The 22799-nt window shown below is 37.0% G+C and overlaps 1 protein-coding gene across 1 annotated transcript in view; it reads right to left on the reverse strand.

The window, feature by feature from the left end:
- Positions 1–22799, reverse strand: part of LOC150085154 (T-box transcription factor TBX10-like) — a 139520-nt gene that overhangs the window by 9064 nt on the left and 107657 nt on the right. Inside the window, exon 7 of the mRNA XM_090373054.1 lies at positions 14162–14292. Coding sequence (XP_090229180.1) covers positions 14162–14292 — 131 coding nt within the window. The remainder of the gene's footprint in view (positions 1–14161; positions 14293–22799) is intronic.

Here is a 22799-nt window from a genome sequence, read left to right on the forward strand (position 1 = left end):
ATTATTTTTTGCATCCAGTTCCTTTGTGACCACATCATAGTATCCAATCAAATTGGTCAGACAAGATTTCCCCTTGACAAGCCCATGCTGTCTGAATTATTACTGCTGTCTTGTCTAGATGATCTTGCAATGCTTCTTTAAGGTGCCTCCATAGCTAGGTGGGAAGGAGCAGCTAGTGCGTAGCACACGCTTCTTGATTAGACCAGGGTTCAAGCCCGTCACCAGCAAATACGGAGGATGCGGAAAGGTCAGGGAATGACTACCGCATATCCCGGAGCAATATGGCCTTAGCTGCTAATGCTCCTAAAAACCAAATAACAAACAAACAAACAATGCTTCTTTAACCAGTGACTCCATTATTTTCCCTCGAATAGAAGTCAAACTAACAGGTCTGTAATTATTCGTGTCAACCTTCGATCCCCTTTTGTAAATTGGAGATACATTTGCACACCTCCAGTCCGTGGGGGCTTCCCCCGAGTCCAAGGATGCTCTTATAATTATGGCTAAGGGTTTGCTTACTTCCTTTGCCATCTCATTTAATATGACTGATAAGATCCCATCTACCCCAGGTGCCTTTCTTATGTTTAACTTCAACAATTTCTCCTCCACTTTGCTCTCAGTTATTACAAAATCATTTAACTCCCTGTTAGAGTTTAATAAACATCTGGCCCTCTCCTTCTTGAATAACTCCTCATGTGTGAATGTAGATGCAAAATACTTATTTAGTTCGGCAGCTATCTGAGGATGATCATTTACAGTCGAACCATTGATATCAAGTGGACCAATGTGATTCATTCTCTTCCTTTTAGAGTTTATGTAAGTAAAGAAGTCTTTGCATCTTTTGCCAAAGATTTTTCCTAATCTGCCTTCGCTGGCTTTATTTGATAAACTTAATGATGATATATTCGTAGGTACTAGGACCACACCGTATTTTATTTATTTATTTTTATCAAAATGCGTTTGTCTGGATTAACTTGGTAAATAAATTTGATGAATTTGAGGTATTGCTCAAAACATCAAAGGCAGATATTGTTGGGATATCAGAGACGTGGTGTCACACAGATATAAGTAATGCGGAACTGGAATTTGGGGAATACAATGTGTATAGAAAGGATAGACAGGACTGGAGGGGAGGAGGGGGTTATGCTATTAGTTAAGAAACACATAAAGTCCAAGGAAGTGAAGCCAGTCGACATCGATGGACAGGGCAGTGTCGAGTCAGTTTGGTGTGACATAAGCATAGGGAAATCAAAATTGAGAGTAGGAGTGTGCTATAGGCCTAATGACTCTGATGAGTATAATAAGATATTGTACAGGGAAATAGAGTGGACCAGTAAATCAGAGAGTCTTATAATGGGGGGATTTTAATTTCCCAGATATTGACTGGATTTTGTGGGTTGGTCACTCGCACACTAGCAAGGCTTTTGTGGATTTATTGGATGATTGTTTTCTACATCAGCATGTTCGTGAGGCAACAAGAGGGAGCAATACTCTTGATCTGATTATCAATAGTGATTCTTCATGCATTAAGAATCTGCAGATAAATCAACCACTAGGTGGCAGTGATCACAGTGTGTTGAAGTGGGATTTACTCAAGGAGGTAACTACCATCAGAGGTAAAGGGAAGGGTTTTTGTTTTCGTAAAGGCGACTATGATGGTCTGAGACAGCATTTAAATTCTATACAGTGGGACCAACTGATGATGTTACCAACAGCAAACTCAAAATGGGAAGCATTCAAGGAACTAATCTTGGAGGCTACCAGGCTTTACATACCAACTAAGAAATATTGTTCAAGGTTTAGGCCTAAATGGTTGTCAGATGAACTAATGAGACATGTGGCAGAGAAGAAAAATGCATGGGATACATACAAATTAATGGGTGACATGGAAGGCTATGATAGATATAAGTTGGTCTGTAACCAAGTCACAAAGGAGATTAGGCAGGCAAAGGCAGACTACGAAAAATCCTTGGCAAAGGAGGCAAAGAAAAACAGAAAAGAGTTCTTTACCTATTTAAACTCAAGAAGGAAAGGGATGAATCAGATTGGTCCACTGGATATTGATGGTTCAACAGTTGAGGATCCTGCTCAGGTGGCTAACAATCTGAGTATTTTGCATCTACATTCACGCATGAGGAGTTATTCAGGAAGGAGAATGATGTAGGTAAAGTAAACATTGGCAGTGAGCTGGATGATTTTGTAATAACTGAGAGGAAAGTGGAGGAGAGATTGTTGAGGATAAACATAAAAAAGGCACCTGGGGTGGATGGAATCTATCCGGTTATATTAAAGGAGGCAGCAAAGGAAGTAAGCAAACCCCTAGCCATAATTATGAGAGCTTCTTTGGACTCAGGGGAGGTACCCATAGACTGGAGATGTGCAAATGTAACCCCAATTCACAAAGGAGGATCAAAGGCTGACACAAGTAATTATAGACCTGTGAGCTTAACTTCTGTTCCAGGAAAATTAACGGAGGCACTGGTTAAAGAAGCACTCATCTAGACAAGAATTCAGTTATAGCTCAGACGCAGCATGGTTTTGTTAAGGGCAGGTCTTGCCTGACCAATTTGATTGGATACTATGATGTAGTCACAAAAGAACTGGATGCAGGGAATAACTTTGATATTATATATTTGGATCTTAGAAAGGCTTTTGATACTGTTGCACATGGAAGACTGCTGCACAAATTGGAGCAGTGTGGCATTGGAGGCAAATTGCTGCTATGGATAAGGGGATGGTTGAGTGGCAGAAGACAGAGAGTGGTAATCAATGGACACTGCTCAACGTGGACTAATGTTATTAGTGGAGTTCCTCAGGGTTCAGTGTTGGGTCCATTGTTGTTTTCGGTGTTTATGAATGATATTGATGATGGGATATCAAGTTTAAAGTCCAAGTTTGCAGATGATACAAAGGTTGGCTGGGTTGTTAAGGACACTACTGACGCTATGCTGCTGCAACAGGATCTGGAAAGGTTGAACAGATGGGCTGAGAGGTGGCAAATGAAGTTTAACATTGACAAATGTAAAGTACTACATATGGGAAACAGCAACCCCAGAGCAACGTATCAACTCTGTGGTACTACACTGACAGTGGTGGAGAATGAAAAGGACCTGAGGGTAATTGTGCAGGCAGATATGAAGTTCTCTGAACAGTGCAGACGAGCTGCAAGAGTAGCTCATGGTGTCTTGTCAATGATATACACAGGAATATTTCTAGCAGGGATAAGTAGGTGATTATTCCCTTGTATAAGGCAATGGTTAGGCCACATCTTGAGTACTGTATACAGGTCTGGAGGCCTCATTTCAAGAAGGATGTAGAGCTGCTGGAACGGGTACAGAGAAGGGCAACAAGATTAGTGAATGGAACAAAGGGTTGCTCTTACGAAGAAAGGCTTAAGTTTTGCAAATTACAGAGTCTGGAGACTAGGCACCGGCGAGGTGATCTGATAGAGGTGTATAAGGCTTTGAATGGTTTGAGCATGCTCAATGCCAATGGGATTCTTCATCTTGCTCAGAATAATCACCTCAGAGGGCATAAATTCAAATTGAGGAAGGACGGATGTCGGATAGATGTGCGGAAATTTGCCTTTGGCCAGCGGGTGGTTGGTTGGTGGAACCGACTTCCATCACTTGTTGTTGAAGTTAATAGCCTGAACAAATTTAAAGCTCAACTGGACAAGTATTTCGAACGAACGGAGGGGTGAAATGGGAGTGGTGTGTGTGTGTGTGTGTTTTTTTTGCTGATGCTGAATAAGCTTGCTTTCTTGCATCATATGCCTCTACTAATGCTAATGCTAACTTGCCGATTACTTAATTCTTGCACAAGTTCCTTTTCTGAGACATTCAATAACTCTTAGCTCTGCAATGACTCCTTTAGAGCTGATTGAAGTAGCATGTGGGGTATCTTGAAAGTTTTTCCCGGCCAAACGATAACAGTTTCGTGAATGCTGCAGCCTTTGTTTTTTTTGGTTTGTTAGTTTCAAGTAGATCTCCAGAACGAAGCCTTCTCTCCACCTTCAAGGAACCAGCAGCATTTTCAGATACTGCTGAATTACAAATGGAGATATTTTATTTAGTGGTTGATGAGTAATGAAATATCAAGAAAGAGGGATGAATCATGTTTATCTGACTCCACTTTTTTGTCTCTTTAAGTTGTCAGAGCTTTCATTCAAATGACTTTGATGGAAATCTATGATGGCTAGATTAATTTAATTAATTGGGGACAATTTTCAAAATTCATGGTGCTCTTTTTTTTTTAATGCTAGGGTAGAAAGAGAGAGAGCCTTCCTTCACAGGTTTTATTTTGAGTGAAATTAAGTAGAAATATCTTTTGGCTCAATATTCTGATAGTGAGTACTTGACGTTCTTCAGGAACGATTTCTGAACAATGTTTGATAGTCAGAGCTCAAGTAAAATTATTAAAAATTACATCAGAATAGAATCTATAACTGGTGAAGCTTATTTCGTTAGCAGTATTAGTTTCTTAATTTATAAATAAATTAACGTTTTTGTTCCATGATTTTTATTTTTAATTAATTTAGATATTTTAATATATTTATTAAGTTATGTTGTTTCTACTTTTGTAGGATCTGACTCACGAAATTCAGAGTCGATAACACAGCACACATGAATTGTTTGCTTATTTGAAAACATTTTGCTTCTAATTAAAATGAATATTTGAAAAATATTAACCTCAATAATGATTAAAAGAAAATACAGAGCGACTCGAATGTTGGAGCTCTGTGTAACTTAGTGAACTGTTTTTTTTTTAATTTTATTTTATTATTAATCTTAACAATAGCATTTACATTTGTGATTTACAATTTATGATATATACTTATTATGATTATACTTATAAATGCAAAACATATATAATCTCCAATAAATAGAATATTTATAAGGAATTTAAACACAGATACAATAAATAGTAGGGTAGTATTAATAATTAAAAAGAATGATATAATACAATGATTAAAAGGGTTAAAAAATAAGGATAATATTACATCATTATCAATAAGATAAATTTATTTTTTATTTGTTTAAATGATACATAAAACCTAATAAAAGAAAGTAAATTATTATAAACTATAAAACAGATTATAAAATTCATTTTTAATACTGATTTTAATTTAAAAAGCTATCAATATTGTTTTCAATAGAAACGCTACGGTTCTATTAAAATATTCAAATCTAAGATGATTTGTTCTAAATTTGGTGATATGAAATAAATTGTTCCCTCGAAGGCCTAGGTCGAGTGTTAATATTAATATAAGATAGGAGCAGTGGAGTATCAATTTTGCCTTGAATTGTAGAATGTAGAAGATTACAATCAAGCATATTTCTTAGTATCTTTCAAGGTGGGGAGTTTGAAAATTTTACCCCAATCTTTATAATTGTACAAATAAAAGTCTAGCTCTGCTTTATAAGCTAAATACCTGATGAGAGATTTTTGCACCCTTTTTAACATATTTATATTATTTTTTCCAAGGGGGGTCCACACCTGTGTTGCATACTCCAGAATTGGTCGAACGAATGGCATGTAAGCTAATTTTGGGATATCAGGACCAATAAAATGAAAACAGGCTCTTTTTATTAATGTGGTAACTTAAGTCCTTTTGCCCTTAAGGTTATGATCGAGATCCCGTTCACAGTTAGTAACACACTTACATGCATGTGTGGAGTTGAATGTTTTCTGAGTAATGCTGATTACCACACAATGGCATCTGCAGTTGCTTATTTTTAGCAGAGATCAGCTGCGCAAACAAATATCTTTGGTGTAACATCACCTATATTCATTAATGTACTACGAAAGATCGCGGATTTATAATCACTGCAGTTGGGAGGTTATGCGAAATATCAAAACCTATTAGTATAACTTCACGTGTTCTGGCAGATGTGGGCTGCGAAGTGGCAGCGAAACTAAATGTGATGTCACGTGATGGATTGTGTACGCAGTCGTGTCTGTGGAACAAAATAAATAAATAAATAAGAACTGAGAATTGCGGTATATCCCGCAACCTCCGTGGAGGGCCTACAATATTACCGGGTATTCTGAAGCACGCGGTTCTGACAAGCACGGAATAAGGCGCTAACGAGCCCGCACTGACAGTACATAAATTATGGGAAGAGAGAACCTTGCCGTAGCTCATTAAGACGAATATTTGCAGCATTCTTGGCCCTGCCAGCTGGACCCGTTACGAAGGTGTCGTGGAGGTTTTCGTTTCTAGGTTTTCCTGCCAAACTGGCTATTAATCTTGCATCATGCATTCCTGTGGCCGCTTCTAGATGAATGGACCCAGATGGATCCGACTTCCCCTGAATTTTTTCAACCTTAAAAAACAGGGAGCACTTTTCAAAATGGCAGCTGTTAATGTGATAAGCAAGAGATTGTCAATCGTCCAGGAACGACCGAACACTGGTTTGTTCTATGTGTATATTTGGTTTGACTGTCGAACGGACAGTTGCATATTTTTATTTTTTTAAGCGCGAAGTCGCTAATTAATTAGCTGAAAGACTAACGTTTATTTACAGTATAATGAGCGCGATACGAAAAATTAAGTCCACAGTGGCTTTGTCTCAGGTTGCGATGTTATACTGGATCTAAGGAGCAGGAGAAAGAAACTCAAAAGCTATTTTTAATTGACGTGGAAAGGTGGCTAGTTGTTTCCAAGACTATAAACACCTTTATAAAAATGGAAAGAAATAATCTTTAACCGAAAATTAGCAGTTAGCTTCATCAGTAAATATTTGAGAGGGAGGATTTAGGTTAGCGTTTGTCATTAGTCTAAGAAATGAAACCAGAATCAGTTTCTCATCCAACTCGAACCTGGTAGAACTAGATCGAATTCGTATAGTTCCTTTGCTAATAGCGAAAAATACGTCATTATGCCTCTCTACAAAGCGATGGTTAGGCGCATTTTGGAAATTGTATTCAGGTCTAGACACCGTATCTTAAAAAAAAAAAAAAAAAAAAAAAGGACAGAACTACTGGAGGGGGGGGGTTCAGAGAAGAGTGACCAGGTTAGTGACGAGCGCGAAGCGATGGCGATGCATAGATGAAAAATGGCTTAGATGGTGCGGTCTGCAAAGTTTGACAAACAGGGATCGAAAGGAAAATCTAATTCGGATATATAGAGCACTGAAGGAATTGGGTACAATTAACGAGGAAGGTCTGTTCTCCCTCGTAGGTGAGACACGAACCAGGAGACACAAATATAAAATCCCAGGGAATAACAGAAGATTGGATCCCATGAAGTTCAACCGTGAACAGCGGGTTGTCAAAAATTGGAATAATTTGCTTCCCAAGTGGTAGAGGCAGTGTCTGGCTAAGTTTAAAGCAGAATTGGGTGATTACATTGTAGAAATGGAAATGATATGAAGATTCTGTGTTATTTTAATAATTATTAATTTATTTATTTTTGGCCGATGCAGAAAAGCTCTGTTCCTTGAAGCATTTGGTCTTATTAATATAGTCCTAATACTAATACTAAAGTTGCTGTAGGGTTTTAGTTGCATCAGCAACTTAGATGATATTGCGCCGTATATAATATGTCTGCAAATTGCTGTTTGATGGACGAAAACCCGAGTTTGTGGGATGAAAACCATGCTATCTCGCCTAAGACCGACTAACTCAGCCACGTTGTGAAAAGACCCATACTAATTCCCTATATCGTTGACGGGATTCGAACTGAGGTTTTTTCCACTTGGTGTGGAGCGGAAGGTGATTATACCAACCGTAATCCTTATGAAGGCACTAATGTAGTTCGAATAGAACATACTGCACTTTAACATAGTAAAAATTCTGGAGAAGCAACAGTGACGTACACATATATATGTATATGATTCAACGAGTGTGAGACGGTAAATTGATATAAAATATTTTTTGCTAAATTTCGAACGGGGGGGGGGAAGTTAACTCAATATCAGCAGAAATACAATCCTTTTCACATCCTGGACTGCAAATGGAAGAAAATGGAAACGTCGTTTCCAAATTTGAGAGGGATAATTTATTCCAATGATCCCTTTCCTGCTGTGCATACACGGGAAAGGGATCATTCGAATAAATCAATTGGAATAAATAAATCATAACAAGAATTCTATTGACGGAAAGGATGAAAAAAAAAAAAATTTATATATACATATACAGTGAAACTTCTCCTAACGGACACCTCTCGTTAACGGACATCTCTCTACAACGGACATTTTCAAATTCCCCAACTCACCTCCATTGGTTTTAACGTGTTTTCAGCTTCTGTCTAGCGGACATTCTCTGTAACGGACGCGGACAGGCAATCTGCACTGTTTCGTTTAGATTAGCACTTAATTTGATCTCCCCATAACGGACAGCGGGCGAGCTCACGGCCCTTTTTCTAGGAACTTTTCTTCCCTGTATTGCCTCAATCGTGTGTTTATTTTCTATTTCCGATTCTCTGAATTTTATCAAGGTTTACTTCGCGGTTCTAAACCCTTTTTCAAGAATTTTAAGGCACGTGTAAAACTTCTGATGAATTCGGTGTGTGCGGGGGGGGGAATTTGGTCGGCCTTTCGTCTTTTCAGTTTCAGTTTTCAGTTTTGTTCAGTGTCGTGTGAAGTGCACAATGTCTTCTCGTAAACATTTAACTTTAAAAGATCAAGTCGAACTCATTAATGCGTATGATCGGCAAAAAAATATTGTTCGCAATCTCGCTGCAAAATTCAAAATCGGGAAGACGCAGGTAAGCGACATCCTAAAGAAAAAAAAATGAACTGCTCAAACAATTTTGGCAACACGGAAATGATCAGGTTCAAAAATCATTCCCGAAAACTGTTGGACTTCAAATTGACAATGTTACGTATGAGTGGTTTTGTCGCGAATGTGCTAAAAAAATTCCCATTAATGGGCCTATTATTAGGGAAAAGGCTTTGGAGGTTGCGAAATCTATGGGAGTAAATGAGTTCAAAGCTGTGGGATGGCTAGACAAGTTCAAAACTCGGCATAAAATTTCTTGGAAAACCGTAAGTGGTGAAGGTGGATCTGTTGATACTGGGGTTGTAACAGAGTGGACCATCAAATTGGAAGATTTATGTCGTGATTTTGAAGCTAAGGATATTTACAACTGTGACGAAACAAGGTTGTTTTTTAAAGCTCTTCCTGAAAAAACAATGAGTCTAAAAAACGAAAAGTGCCAGGGCGGAAAAATTTCTAAGGAACGCTTGACTGTAGTATTGTGTACAAATATGCTGGGAGACTTTGAACAACCTCTTGTTATAGGAAAACCACAAAATCCTCGTTGTTTCAAGGGCATAAAGTTGAATCTTTTGAATGTTGAATGGAAGTCTAATAAAAAAGCGTGGATGACACGAGATATCATGAGCGAATGGATAAGTCACTTTAACCAAAACATGATTCGTCAAAACAGAAAAATTATTCTTTTCATGGATAATGCTGCATCTCACCCGCACATTGAATTGTCCAACATTCAAATCGTTTTTCTGCCACCAAACACATCTGCAGAGCGTCAGCCCTTCGATCAAGGGATAATAAAAAATTTTAAACTTCACTACAGAAAACGTGTTTTAAGACATCTCATTGCAAACATGAACGATGTAACATGTGCGAGTGACCTTGCAAAGAAAATCAGCATCCTAGATGCGAATCAATGGATTTCCTCTTCAGTAAACGCAATTAGAAAATAAACTGTCGTGAACTGTTTTGTAAAGTCTGTCTTCTCAAACGCAAAAATTGAAGTTGTGAACAGCAATGTGGAGCACCAAGAAGAACAAGAACTTCAACATCTATTGATAATGTACGATACTTCAGCTACAAGTGACCCTGGCTACAAAGATATAGACTCGAACCTCACTACAGAAGATGGTGCTCTAGATATCAACGACATTATCATCGATATTTTTCTAGACGTTCCTCATGATTATGAAGAAACGGAAGGAGGTCATTCTGTCGAAGAACATATTAACGACGAACCACCGATGAAAATAGAAGAAGCGCTCATACAAATCAATCGTTTAAAAATGTTTTTCGCCGCTGAAGAAGATACTGAAGGACTTTCGATGGTTTCTTCACTCCAAACAAACGTTGAAAACAAAATTATCAGCCGGAAGAAGGTGCAGAAGAAAATAAGTGATTACTGTATGTATTTTTCTTAAGATAAAGTCATAATATGCATAGCACAATTGTATGTATATTATTTACAAAAATATTGTACAAAATCTATATATATTTTAATTTAATTTTACATTAAACATTTAACGATTTTTCTTTCTTTCTTTTTTTTTTCTCCCTAAGACTTCTTGTTAGCGGACACTTCTCTCTAACGGACACATTTTCGTTCCCCATGGCTGTCCGTTAAAGGGAAGTTTCACTGTATTTATATACACAGTACTGTACTTCGGTATTAGTAAAAAGGCATCACTGAAAAGATGTACTCCATAACCTAATTGCGGTTATCATTTTAAATTTGCTAAATTATTTAATCTAATTATTGGATTAACATTTAAATTAGTTCCAAAATGCTGTACCGTATATTATTTTTTTCTTTTTTGTGATAAATACAATTAAATAGTTTAACGAAAAACTATTTAATTTAACTACACTGCTTGATAGAATTAACAGAAAAAAAAAATTTTTCATTAATATTTTATTGCGAACGGTGAATATTTGATATAAGTGTAAGTGTAAGTGTGTGTTGTTGTCTTACGGCACCAGGGGTGTCCCCCATCTCCGCGTTGCTTTCATTGTGGTGAACCAGTTCACTGGGAAATGCCAGAGATTTAAAAGTGTGTGGGAATTGTTCGTGTGTTGTGTTCTGTACCGTTGTTCATCTGGTCATTTAGCCGTTGGACCCCTATTGAGGCCCAACGTTGTCCCACTAATATTTGATATAATGGACATCCTGGCAATGCAAATTCCGAGTATCCGATAGAAATCGATCTACCACCTTACAGAGCCTCACAATGCAAATTATTCATGCCTATAAAAACACGAGTTGCAACCACGTCACCCATTTTTTTTTTTTTTTTTTTTTCGGCTTGCTCAGTAGGACGGCCACATCTCCAGTACTCAGGATGGCAAGTCATCGTCGTTTAGATGATTGTTTGAGATGGCGGACCGTTGGACGACTTGAAGCCGGGCAGTCGCAAGCTGAGGTGGCAAGTTAGCCTAATGTGCCACACACTGTTGTCTCGGCGCTATGGAAGCAGTTTCAAGAGACGGGAACCATTAGAAGAAGAGCTGGCCAAGGTCGCCTGGGGACTAAGTCTACCAGAACATACCCCTACCTGGCTCTAACAGCAAAACAGAACCTTACGATGTCCTGTCATCAATTGTATCTTGCTGTTAGAGCCAGATTGCTGTCTTTGTTTTGTGTGCCATTAACCTGAAACCTCCTCAGAGCTCGTCGAAATGGGTGCCATTGTAAGATTTTCATTTCATGCACGACAACGCCACTCAACTGGTGGAGGAATAATTTGAATAGCGCTCAACTGGTGTAGGAATATCTTGAAACTGAAAATATCCAACGGCTGCCGTGGCCATCACGATCAGCAAACTTAAATCTTATCGAACATGTGTGGGACTCCCTTGAGCGTCGCATTGCACACCGATAGCCAACTGCTCGGTCACCGAGCATATTTCACCGCTGTCGGGCCTGTTTAGCCGTTGGAGGGGATCATACGCCGCAATGATGTCATTTGACCATATTTTCGAGCATCTTGTATCTACTTCTGTAATGTGACCTTTTTTGGTAATTCTTATACAATCTCCATAAATGTCCCTTATAACTGTCCGAAGTTTCTGGCTGTCTCCTAATTTCATCGTTATTCTATGGTATACCACCGTACCAAATTTTGTCCTCTTCATCTCAAGTTGTATGAGTAACACCAAGTTTTCTACGTATTCTTTTATTTTTGTCAAGCACTGTATTTAACTATTTATTTTAAATGCTATCTGGCTATGATAACAAGACACCGTGATATCAGGCAACGCTTCTGTAATGGTTTTGTTGTTTGTCGTTCATTTGGAGATGTCTAATTCGAATTCTATTGGAGACTGGAGTAATTCTTAAAGGTCTCTTCAATCGGAGCTGTATGTAGACGATCTGAAACGGGAGTAGGGTTTTCAGCCCACGAAATATTCAAATCGACTTTTAAACACACTTTGGTGCAGTGCAATTAAGATGCTGACGTGGAGTAAAAACAGCAAGAATAGGAGCCCTCATCCCTTTCTTCTAATGCAGTCGTAGAAGACATGTTTTAATGTGCATAATCCATAATTGATCAAAATACCAGTTCTCTGTGTTAGTTAAAATTCTTTATTTTGGAAAATTTTTAATTGAATGGTAGAAGTAAATCTAACATTTCAATTAGACTCTTTGTACCTCCGGTGATAAACTTAAAATATCTAGGTTTTTTTTGTTTTTTTTTTAACAGTTGATAATAACGCGGTGCATTTCAGCCAGAGTTCTGCTTACTTTGAGATCATGGAGTATAAAATAACTACATAAATAGTTTCCATCTTCTAATAGACTGGAAATCGTGGTCTGGCAATACACCATGGTAAATGGCCAGCTTTTGTAGTCTGGAGCCTCGGCACACTTTATTTTTTGAGGCCCCAAATTAAAGGACTCCTGATCCAATATTAATCATGTTGCGGCATGATAGGGCCCCACTGACTTGGGACCCTGGGAAAACTGCACCGCTGCTTCTCGGTAAATCTTTCCTTGACCAAGTGAAATCAGATTTTTGAACCAACTGGATGGCAGGAGGGAATAACTTTCCTTAACCTGGTTCTCACAAAGGATCCGGGCAGTATCATGGATACCATAGTGCAGGAATGAATAGCGGATAGTGACTACAATGTTATAAAAATGGTTGGTAAAAGGAAAGGGTGAGGGTTTCCATTTCACGGTAAGGAACCATAGCGGTTCGAAATATTTCCCCCCAATATGAATGATTAGGATTTTTTTTTTTTTTTTTTTTTGGTAGATGCCGAAAATAATTCAGCTTTGTTGATCATTTGGCCATTCTAATACTAATCTTCTATCAATCCTCTGTCAATGGACAGCGAAGCATCACTGACGGGCAACATTTATCCATCTTCTGTCCACATGCATAGAGAATCGTAACTGTCTTTTGCGCACAGTGGGCGGATCTTAGCCTTGACACATGAGTGAGACCACCTACCAAGATACAGGCGAAGATGTATGTCTTAGACAACTGACACTGGAGTAATATATTGGTGGATAACAGTACTTGGAATATCTAACTGCTTATGTTTTAATAAAGAGGTGGGCGTGCTGGATAAACTTATTGGTCAATATTAAAATCCAAACAATTACCGCGGTTCCAAAAAAAAAAGAAGCATAATCTATGTTTTCTAAACGTCTTGAGATGACTACCACTTTGTAAAAGTTATTTAAGGATATTGATTATCATTGAATATCCTCAAATTCTGAATATCATTCTACTACACAAGACGGTATCTTTCGAACCATTGAATCCATACTCCCCAAGCTAACTTGGTAGACTTTGAATGAAGTATTTTTGTCTGGGAGCATTTTCATTGAAGGATAGGGTCGGATATCCATCCCAGACATCATTCGCAAAGAAACAGCTTAAAGGAGTAAGTGATTATTTCGAAAAGTCTTGTTTAAAGAAATTAGATAAGAAAAGTGCGCCTGACCTATTTATATAATTATAAGATAAGGTGAACAGTACTTTGATTCGCATATTCTGTATAAATATAAATTGTTAAAATGATATTATCGCGCTGTTACGCATGTATTCAAAAACCAACAGACCTGTCATCGAAAGGAACACTTTTTGCCCAAAATTTCGCCTGATAGACTTCGGTGGGGCAAATATGATGCGTTGATGAAGTCAAGATTTAGTAACTAACCATTGTTGGTTGACTTTTGCCTTGCATGCAGGAAGATGTACTATGGATGCTGGGTTTTCCAGCAGGTTTGTGCTTCTTGTGGTTGCGGTCCTAATCAGGCAGAACACATGATATATCATGTGTGCTGTATGACATAAAAAATTATCTAATTCTATTGATCTTTTAATAATGGTCAACTATGCAAACAAATGACTCTAGGTGGCTCACATTCCTACGTTACCAATCATATGAAAATAAAATAAAATAAAACAAATATTATCGCACAGCTTACCCTTTTCTGTCTTTCCAAAAGGAGTCTGTGGAACACCAAGAAGTTGTAGGGAACTCGGCCTGTGCTGGTTACGAGGTCGTTGTCCGGGTGGAAGATGCGACAGCATTTCGACTACACTGGAAGGTAAAGTCCTACATCAGAAACAATAAAATGGATGTTGTTACGAGCTAAACTTAGCGACAAAGGGTTTAGGGCATAATAAACACCCCGATTGTAAAATTTAAATAACCATGGACTTGTACGACTAAGCAACGCATGTTTGCATTAATTATAATTTTTCGCTTTCAAGCGAATGGCGATTTTCCCTTACAAATGAATTCAGATTTTTTTTTTCCTTACAAACGAATAACGATTTTTCCTTTACGTATGAATTCTGACTTTTCCCTTACAAACGCAATACGAATGGTATCATTTAGTTGCCTTCGTGGGTGGCATAGTGGGTAGAATCGCCGTCCTCCCCACACCGGATGAAAAAGACCCGAGTTCGAGTCCCGACAATGTATGGGCCTTTTTTTCACAACGTGGCTGAGTTAGTCGGCCTCAGGAGAAGGTAGCATAGTTTTTCTCCCGAAAATTGGGTTTTTCGTCCAGCAAATAGAAAATCAACCTCAAACACACACACAATTTACTGACAGTATATAAGTAACAATATGGCCCTAGTCGCTGATGCCCCTAAAAACCCCTACTACTACTACTACTATCATTTCATTTTAACTCAATAATTAACTAAAAATAACTATTAGCACTATATAATTAACTAAAAATAACTATTAGCACTATATAATTAACTAAAAATAATTATTATCATTATTTTATCGTAGGATGGTGCTAGTATTGTGTTTTTGATAAATTATATACCTGAGGGGTTGTAATAAATACACAAATAGCAAACATTTCAGTCTGGTTATTCTGTAATATTCCTCTTTGCTGCACACTAGACACAAGTAACAACTGGAAATGAAAATGAAAAGTCAAATAGTCCTTTCTTGATGGAGCACGGAAGAGTTGGAGAACAACTCGAAACATTTACTATTTCCGTATTTACCACATTCTATGAATGTGGAAGAACCTTGTTTTACCAATTAATATAGCATTAGTTTGCTATATTAATTGGTAAATGGTTAGGTGTGTATGATAGGCTCCAGATCAACTAAGGATATGAGGCATCAGTATAGCGTGTCTGTAATTGCGTGCATTCTTTGGTCGGTTTGTTGTTGGATGGAAAACCTGAGTTTCAGGGAGAAAACCTATGCGATCCTGGCCTAAGGTCGACTAATTCAGACACGTTGTAAAAAGAAGCCCATGAAAATTCGTTGCATCATTGACAAGATTCGAACTCAGGCCTTTTCCACTTAGTGTGGGAGATTTTAGTTAGCAAATACATTATTCTATGAAAACCCGATATGTTAAAAGAAATATATATATTTTTAACTTTAATGAGCATACGCTTTCGTTTTGTTAAGAACTGAAAAATGCTTTTTATTTTTAATTTGAAATGAATATCACAATTAAAATAAAAAAAATAAATTTTCTGCTTATACTCCGGCCACACGGTCAGAGGAGTTCACAAGATAGAGATAGAATACAAGAAACAGCACCTTATTTAGCAGCCAGGTCTTGAACTTGCTTGAAAAGCTGTCTGGTAGGTTACTAATTAATGGTAGAAAGTAATCTTAATTAAAACTAGAATCTTCAAATTAAAATCAGTACAAAATATGTAATAAATTTCCATTTAATTTTTATTGTGATTCAAATCATAACATTTTTCTTGTAAAAATGACTGTAGTTAGGAAAATTTTTAAGCGTTAAACTTTCAACATAATCGCCATTGTTTTCAGTACAAGACATTCGATATTTTCTAAGAATTTTTATATCCTTCGAGAACTGTTTGCTCTGCATATCAGCAAGGTCTCTTATCACTTCCATCAATGGTCATCGTCAAAAAATCAAAGCTCTCTTAAATATATTTTTTTAATTGTCCAAAATTCTGATGGAAGCAGACCAGATTATAAGGGGATATTTCAAAGATTTTCGAATCCAAATACAATAAAGGCCACTATTCTTTCTCTTATTTTTCTTTAAAATATCGATACTTATACAGGGCAAGTGAAGAGTAGCGTCATTTGATGCCTTATATTTACGTAGAAGAAATATTGTAATAGGGGTAAATCAATACAAACACCCAAATTTTCAGTGGAAAAATTTAAAAAATTATCGACCACTGCTGTGGACTAAACAACACTTCCTTTACCACTATATGATCGCGACTATTTCGTTTCAGTTCTGTTTCTGTTCTGCGCAATTCTATAGAGAACATTTAAAACTGTTATGTCCTTTTGTAAAGCCCTGTTAAAAAGCAGGACTTGTGGGAACCATTTTTTTTTTTTGGTTCCAAATTTTTTTATAACCTACATTCGAAGAGTGACAGTCAATTCGCTCCTGTAACGTGTTTTCTGTGTGACAGAGAGCATGCACTAATTTGACCACATAGGAAAAATCGAAATTCGAGAAGCCAGTCAGGTCAGTTAGTGAACATTTAGCAGCTACTAAGGTAGGCACTTAATGAACATCCCGAGAACTAACTTTTTTTTTTTTTTCCCTTTTCTGTTTACTCCCTCCTCTTTGGTCTTGCCCTTATCTTTGCTTAGCCCAGTTGTCTGCCGTGGTGCCAGAGGTCTCAAAATCCCGACGACTGTCCTATTTCGGTCTGCCACTGTCACCGTTGATTGGCACAGATCATAACAGATCACGGCAGGGGGATGCTCTTGCCGCCATTGTCATCAATCTCTGTAGCGGGACCGCTGTACATGAGAGGTGGAATCGGCCGCAGTTAACCCAAGTCGTTACCTTCTGAAACTGAAACTTTTTTTTTTCGTTCGTTCGATATATCTGTGGTCAATGTTTCCGAGCTCGACCGGAGCATGGCTGCCTGTCTAATTGGCTTACAACTCGGGCCATATTTATCGGTAAGAAGTTGTGTGTGTTTACTCAGAGCTGACTAAGACCAGATCTCCGTAGATCCGTTAAGTAAAGTAGGGTCGCTATTTGGGGGGTTGTTACACTACCAGTCAGACAGGTCCTCTGCACGAAATGAACTCTCTGCTATTAACCAGAGTGAAGTGTAAATACGAAGACATATGGTGGGGATGTGAGCGTCTAACGTCTAGCGTATTACGGCAGTGGGATGGTGAAATATCAGGAAGGAAACGGGCCTTTTGACACGCTGCAGGATGATATATAGTGTTTAATGACGTCACAGCACGTGGTATCCCCCAACACATGGATGCATAGTGGAGTTTCCTTAAGTGCTACGATCATTAGCAGATAGTGTACGCCATGCAAAACCAAGGTCGACAATGTCTCAGTGTTAAAAGCAGATGACGAACGATCATTACAGGAAATTTATGCCATTCATCTAAATAAGCTGATTGGCCGACCCCACTGCTACTACTGTCAGCTTTCAAAGTACGAAGTGAAGTACTTTTTTAAACTTCGAAGGTATCTAATCAGGAACACTGTTGAAATTTCTCCCGAACATTTCTCATTTATTTTTCGAGGCTTTAAACGCCAGATCTATTTTCGGGGATATTCGAAATGTGAGGGCAGAGTTGCGCGAAGAAGGTTGATCGAATTTAGATAATTCAAATTTTTCTAGTACAAGGTCTGTGAAGTGAGCATTTAGGCCACTATGATTATTATTATAAATAAATAAAAAGTTCAAATAAAAGTCATAAAGGATGTGTCTGAATATTATTATAATAAAAATAACTCCCTTGAAGTATTAGAATTAATAAATGTGTATCGGTGCAAGGAAGCTAAGCTACATAAGCTTTAAAAAAAATAAAAAAAAGAGAAAGAGAGAGAGAGAGAGAGAGAGAAAATGCCATCTGGTTCGATAAAGGTTCCGCCCATCGCTTTATTGAACATGCATAATAAGCTCCAAAAAGATTAGGTACTAATTTATTCTAACAGTTAATAACCTTTTGGTTAAAGGAGAATTTCCTTATGTACAGTCTGCAAGTATCCTTCCTTAATTTCACACTCTGGACTATTAGTTTCGCAAAGGACTTGTCTATTCCTAACTTAAAGCAGGCCTGAATACGGTGCTGTTTCTTTATTCTATCTATCTTGTGAACTCCTCTGACCGTTTGGTCGTCCCGGAGTATAAACGGAAAATTTTATTTAAAAAGAAATAGACAACATCTTGTTTCCTATTTATATTATGCTTCTTTATATCCACAGTTTGCGCCTTTTCCAGCAGATTTGCATCCTTCCTGACATAGGGATTCTAAATCTGCATATTCTTCCCAATAATAAGATAATCTGAGATACGATAATACGATATTGGGAAATGCGAAGTTTTACGTTTAGGTCTATTATCCAAATGTAGAACCTCATATTTCTCAATATTATACTTTAAACCGCAAATTTTCTTTATAACTGGAAAATTTTTCTGTCTTATGGAAACAGCATACAGTTATTATAATTTACATTGCCCAATTTTTGTATCATCAGCAAACTTTGACATCAAGCCGATTATGCCTTCATCGATGCCATTACCAAATATCAGAAACAAGAAGGGGTCCAGTGGTGAACCATGTGGAACTCCACTCGGATCCCCGTGGCCAATCAGCCTTTTATCCACAGCATTACTTTCCCACCATTTGTGAAGCATTATTTCAATTTGTGATGATGTAATGCCTTATTAAAATCAGATGTTGCAGTATTAATGTTATTCTTCTGACTTCAATCATAATTATATATAAAAAATAGTAATTTTCAGAGTGGCACTAACTTCATAATGCCTATAGGAACATTCATCACAAAATAACTCCCTTGAAGTTGAGTCGGGAACTGGATAGATGAATAATCCTTAATTGCTCCTACCAGATTTCAATAATGTATATATAAAACCGTAGAAGTGTCAACTTTTGTTGTGACATTTCTACGGGTTTTCTTTTCTTTTCTTTTTATTTATTTTATCTATTTTTTTTTTTTTTTTTGCATGCATTTATCCTGCCACTCCGCATATGTTACAATTGATAAAAGCAACACTCTAACTACGAAAGCTCCAGTATTTTAAGGTTTTATGATTGTACTTTTAAATCAGTACATTTTATACATTTTACAGTAATATTTTATTGTATGTATAATCAATACATACAATAAATTGGGCCCGTACAAGGCGTTGATGGATCCTGGAGGATCAGAATGAACAATGAACTTGACAATCTTATTCAGGGTGCGGACATCGTCATATTTGTGAAGAGCCAGAGACTTGCCTGGTTGGGGACATGTTATGAGAATGGATGACAGCAGAACAACTCAGAGGATAATGGAATGGAAACCTATCGGTAGGAGGACAAGAGGAAGATCGCGGAAAAGGTGAATGGATGACGTAGAAGAGGACTTAAAGACCATGAGAATAAGAAGTTGGAGAAATTTGACTTCTGGGAGAGCTTACTGGTGGAACATCGTTGAGAAGGCTAAGACCCATTCTGGGTTATAACGCCAGAAGAAGAAGATGTATAACCGAAGTTCTTTAGATTTTATTTGTATATTTTAGTAACAAGTAAATATATTCTAAAATCTCCTAGAACCAATCAAGATTATTCAGGTATCGAGTTAAAAATCGATACTTTTGTTTTTTTATTTACAAATATATTTATATTTTAATTTTAAATTATAATTATTTTATTTTAATATATATATATATATGTATATATATATTATTTATTAATATATTTTAATATATATTGTTAAATATTTATATTTGAAAGTTATGTAAGGCAATAAGTATTTATACGAAACCAATTAAATAATATAAAAATTCTGTAAAATTAAATTAAATTCCTCGATATACTTAGGGGTCGCTAATTTCTCAATTATATGTTTCTGATTTTTAACTGTAGTCACGTAGTCGCTTGTATTTTGTGCTGTACTTATCACTCTATTTATTGCAAAATACTTTTTTATAAGTATATGACATAACCTAAGTAAGTAAATAACAGATTTCTGTTTTGTACGATTGAAATCAGTAATTTTCTACGTTATATTCTAGAGTTAGAAGATGCAAAGATATTTTAATCATGCCTGTAGCATGCTTGAAATCCCGAACAGCTTTTTTATTATGTGTTTATAATCATGGAATATTATAATACTGTACTATGATCATAATGTTATACTATATTATATTATATTAACAAAATATGTATTTGTAAACCCCTGCCGTGATGAGATTAATTGTATATATCTTATATTGAAATTAATGATTCTATATAATATAACATTCACAGCTCCTGACTATGAATGTTATTTTTATATTTCTCCCACCTTTTATCTCCTTATATATTCCTTTTCTCTTCTTTCGCTTTGCCCCGTTATTTTATTTTTCTCTTTTATTTTCTTCACATTGCTCTTTATCCTACTTATTAAGATATAAGTTTATATGAATTAGTGTTTAATTCTTAAAAACCTAGGCGATATGGTTGCCGTTAACACACTAAATTGTTAATCAGCACCATTAGACTGAAATGCAACCACGTTATTAATGCACCTGCAATTCAAAAACAGAACCTAAATTACTTAGGACCCTACACTAAAGAACTAGGTAAGTTAAATAATGTGTATAATGTTTGATTAACTATAGCAGTAGCATTAACGCCACATATCAATAGCACAAACTTAAAAATCAAATAACATAATAAACAAGGTTAATTATTGTAGGAATAGGAAACATAAAATAAGAAATAATAAAGTATATAATATAATATATTATATACTTTATTTGGAACTTATCGAGGATGAAGTCCTCAATAAGTTTTCATCAACTTGCCCTTTGTTTTGCCATTCCATTGTACACCAAAAAATTTCACAATTTCATCGATCCGCCTAATCTTTGGTGGATCGATGAAATCTTTGTAAAGGTTTGGCATTCAATGTCCGTGTTTCACAACCATATATTTGGACAGAGAGGATACATTGATCAAAAATTTTTCGTTTGAGACAGAGTGGCAAGTTTGGCTTGAAGACTGGATACGTTGGCTTGAAGCTTTCCAAATGCTTATCATCTAATTTTATGCGCCGTTCAATTTCCATCACGGTGTTGAAATTTCTTGTCCATTGGCCATATATTCTTTGGGCTATATATTGGCATATATTCTTTTTTTTTTCCTGAGACCTTTATTATCCCAATTTAGCTTAAAAAAAATTTATTCTAAACAGGCAGAAAATAGTTTTGGGGAGTTGGGTCTTCCTGTCTCCTTTTTCTCTTTTAATCTGATTTACATACACACATATTATAGTATAATACATTATATTATACGCAAACTGGCCACAAAAACACGAACATTTATTCAGTATCGAATAGGTCCGCCTTTGTTTCGAATAACAGCAAGTGTGCGGCGCGGCATGGATTCTATAAGGTGTTTTAGTGCGTTTTGGTCTAACCATTCTTCCAGCAAAATATCGCATGGCTGCGACAAAGTTGAAGGAAGAGGACTTCTTTACCGAATAGCTTTTTTTCCTACACATTTTTTTTTTTTTTTTTATGAAAACCCCAAACACGAAAGGTATCAAAACTTATAGTACTTAGTACCGTGCTTGGGTTAAAGGAGAAGTGTGTGTGGGGGGGGGGGGGATGCCGGAAACTTTGCTCTAGAGCCTAAACATGGGTTTCACCACTTCAAGCCTCCAATAAGCAAAGTGGTGGTATTTCACCGGTTGATGAAAGTCATCTACCACCTCAATAGGATTGAGATCACGTGAATGTAGTGGCCAGGGGGGGGGGGATGGCAGAAATCCGTGTCATGTTCTCTGAACCATTCTTGCACCATTCTGGCATGATGAGCTGTTGCATTCATCTATAAAGTGGCTATCACCTTTGGGATAAAAGGATAACACTGCAGGGTGCAGTAGATCTGATACAAAATTCAGGTACTCTTTGGATGATATTCGATCTTATACCGGTATTAACGTATCCAGTCCGTGCCAAAAAACATTCCCCATACATTATACCATCTCCAGATGCTCGGGTTGTCTTAACAAGCCAAGCAGGGTCCATCATTTCCTGAGGTTCTCCCACCACTCTCTGCCTACTATCAATGAAAAACAGTGTATCGTGATTTGTCTGACCACATGCCTTTCTTCCATTTTGCACTGTCCAATCGCGAGGTTCTCGGCACCACTGCAAACGAATTTTTCTTTTTTTTTTTTTTTTCCTGAAACAAGTGACTTCCGAATAGGCAAACGACTGTCAATGCCCAATTTCTTCAATTCCCTGCGCATGTTACGGGTTGAAATAGGGCAGACGTTTTGTCGAATTCAGTTGTTATTTGCTGCACACCGGATGTTCTGTTTTCCTTAGAGTACGATGGTTTCGCTCTTGAAGTATTGTTTTTCTGCCACATTTAACGCCTTTGAGATGTGGAAGAACCGCTTGCTTTGCAGTCATTAAAAACCTTTGAGATGGATGCTTTTTAGAAAGCAGTTATGTCTTACGTTTCTTGAATCGTGGCTAAACGTCAACCCACGATAAGTCCTTTTTAAAAGCCAGTCCGTTCGCATGTATATAAAGTAGGCTAAATTCCAAAGTTTCATAAATGGCCACGGTAAGGCTCTGCTATCGCTATCAAGAATA

The sequence above is a fragment of the Mastigoproctus giganteus genome, chromosome 5 (genome assembly GCF_048544385.1).
Source record: "Mastigoproctus giganteus isolate SK-2022 chromosome 5, ASM4854438v1, whole genome shotgun sequence".
NCBI lineage: Eukaryota > Metazoa > Arthropoda > Arachnida > Uropygi > Thelyphonidae > Mastigoproctus > Mastigoproctus giganteus.